Consider the following 2579-nt stretch of genomic DNA (forward strand, 5'->3'; position numbering starts at 1 on the left):
AGATTTACAAATTGTGTTTTCTGCTCTTTTCTGCATTTTTCCTCCCCTTGTTTTCTTCCCTGTTTCCCCCTGGCACAGCAGCTCCATCTGASTGCTCGTTCTTGGCCCTCAGCCCGGGGCTAAAGATGGACCCGTGCCTTCCAGGGAGTTCATGTTTCCCTCTTTTCCCTGTTTTTTTCCCTCTGCTTTCCCTCCCTTTTTTTCCCCCAGTTGTTTTTTCCCGGGTTTCTTTTTTTTTGTTTTCCATGGTTTTTTTTCCATGGTTTTCCTGTTTTCTCACCTGTTTTTTCCCCCGTTTATTCCCTGTTTTTCTCCTGTTTCCCCTGGTTTCTCTGTTGTTTTTCCTGGCTCCGGTGTTTCCCTGCTCCTTTTCCAGGCTGTGGGAATCCCTCCCTGCTCCTTTTCCAGGCTGTGGGAATCCCTCCCGGCTCCTCCTCCAGGAACATCCCGGGGTTGTTTCCAGGGGGAGATTTCCCCCGTGCGGCCCCAAAGGCGGGGAAGGGTCGGGATCCCATCCCAGCCCGGGTTCCAGGGTGGAATGAGGGAGGGAATGAGGTGGAATTACGGGACAATCCCGATTGCTGCCCGGGAGCCCAGCCTGGCTTTCCATCGCTGCCTTTGGTGCCCTAAACCTTCCTAAAACCCCGAGACTTTTTTTTTTTTTTATTTTTAAATCTATTTAAAGGTGTTATTAAGGTTTTTTTTCTTTTCTTTTTTTCCCCCAGCTTGCTATGGAATTGTCCAGGTTCCCACCGGCCCCTGGTTCTGCCGGAAATGCGAATCCCAGGAAAGAGCCGCCCGGGTGGTGAGTGCGGAGAGCCCTTCCCAAAGTTATCCCATATCTCTGGCTTTGGAGACCACAACATTCCCAGAAAAAACCCGAGGTGTTTTCCCTGTTCCTGGGAATTTTGTGAGAGGGGGAAAGTTGGGATCAGCTGAGGTGATGTGGAGAGTTGTTGGGATGAGCTGCGGGATGGATTTCAAATCTCACCGTTTTGGGGCCTTTTGAAAATTCAAAACCCCAGGAATCACCACGAGCTCTTCTCTAAGTGTTGCCCTGAGGTGACAGAGAGAGATTTTGGAGCAGCTCAGCTTGGCGGGGGTGAAATCACCCCAAAAACTGCCCCCGCACCTCTGAGCCTGGATTTGGGGTGACACCAAGCTCAGCCACCACCCTACAGACAAAACTGTCCCCTGGGCTGTCACAAGATGGAAAAAAACATCACAAGAGGCAGGAAGGAAGGAAAGACAGATAAAAACTCCTTTTTCTTCACCCTCTGCTCTGAGTCACCACTTTCAGTTTTACTCCTCAACCACAGCCCTAAACTCAGCCCTAAAAAAGCCCCAAAAGCGACACCGAGGTTTAGGATTTAAATCCCTCCCTCAGGGCCTTTTGGGCGCTATTTYGGGGCATTTTTATGCCCCTGAACCCCCTGAACCCTCATCCCACCRTCCCCCTCCAGGAGAGGCCTCCCGGATTGGGGTGGAATCCTCGATTTTCTGATCCGGAACCAAATCAATGGAACTTTATTAAATTTGGTGATTTCTGCTCCGTTTCCAGAGGTGTGAGCTGTGTCCCCACAAGGATGGAGCCCTGAAGCGCACGGATAACGGGGGTGAGTCGCTCCGGACTGGGAAATCCCGCCCGGAAAATCGYGGAGGGAAGGTTGGAGGCTCGGAAAGGAATTCACCTCTCCACCTTTTTCCTATAAAATTCCCTTTTTTTGACGCCTCYGTGGAAAGAAATCCTTGCCCTGGCAGGGGGACCTGCCTGAGCTCAGATTGGCATCAAAGCTGAGCCCTAAAAATTTTTGGGAAAWGTTTTGGAATTTTTGGTGTTTGGYSCCGCAGGAATCTTCGCCAGCCCGAGGTGTGGGATTGCAGTGGGATCCCGTTTCCCCATCCCAGAGGTTTTCCTGTGCGGGGTTTTCCTGATGATTTGTGCTGTTCCTCAGCCTCAGGTGCTGGGAATCCTCTGCGTTTCCATGGATCAGAGCTCGTGGCTCTATAATCAAACTTCATTTTTCCCAAATCCTCATTTTTTTCAGGAAAGTTGCTTTTGCTCAAAGAGTGAAATTAGGTATTTGTGCAGATAAATCCTGTTTCTTGGGAAGTGCCGGGTCCAGGATATTTCATGGAAGCGCCTCCTGGAGCTGGCCAGAAATGGCAATGGCTCAACTGTAGCTTTGGGGGATTATTTTATAAAAACATAAAATATTCTCCCCAAAACCTTGGGCAGTCAGGCCCGACAAATATTCACTGGATAGAATTCCAAGGATTTGGAGAGCTGGATAATCCTGATTTTCATGGGATTTCCGTGGAATTTTTACGGAGTTTGCGTGGAATTTCCATGGGGTTTCCATGGCGTTTTCACTGGGATGGAAATTTTCTTGGCATGGAGTGTTTTTTTTGGGGGATCCCGGGCTGAATTCCCACTTTTCCCCTGTTCCAGGCTGGGCCCACGTGGTGTGCGCTCTGTACATCCCGGAGGTGCAGTTCGCCAACGTGCTCACCATGGAGCCCATCGTGCTGCAGTACGTCCCCCACGACCGCTTCAACAAGGTAAAGCCTGCAATTTC

The 2579-nt window shown here is 50.3% G+C and overlaps 1 protein-coding gene across 1 annotated transcript in view; it reads left to right on the plus strand.

The window, feature by feature from the left end:
* The window catches only part of MLLT6 (MLLT6, PHD finger containing), a 29608-nt gene that overhangs the window by 7745 nt on the left and 19284 nt on the right, over positions 1-2579 (plus strand). The window contains exons 2-4 of the mRNA XM_057386344.1: positions 726-805; positions 1562-1616; positions 2453-2562. Coding sequence (XP_057242327.1) covers positions 726-805; positions 1562-1616; positions 2453-2562 — 245 coding nt within the window. The remainder of the gene's footprint in view (positions 1-725; positions 806-1561; positions 1617-2452; positions 2563-2579) is intronic.

The sequence above is a fragment of the Malurus melanocephalus genome, unplaced genomic scaffold, assembly GCF_030028575.1.
Source record: "Malurus melanocephalus ecotype Western Australia unplaced genomic scaffold, MMel_1.1 scaffold_955, whole genome shotgun sequence".
Classification (NCBI taxonomy): domain Eukaryota; kingdom Metazoa; phylum Chordata; class Aves; order Passeriformes; family Maluridae; genus Malurus; species Malurus melanocephalus.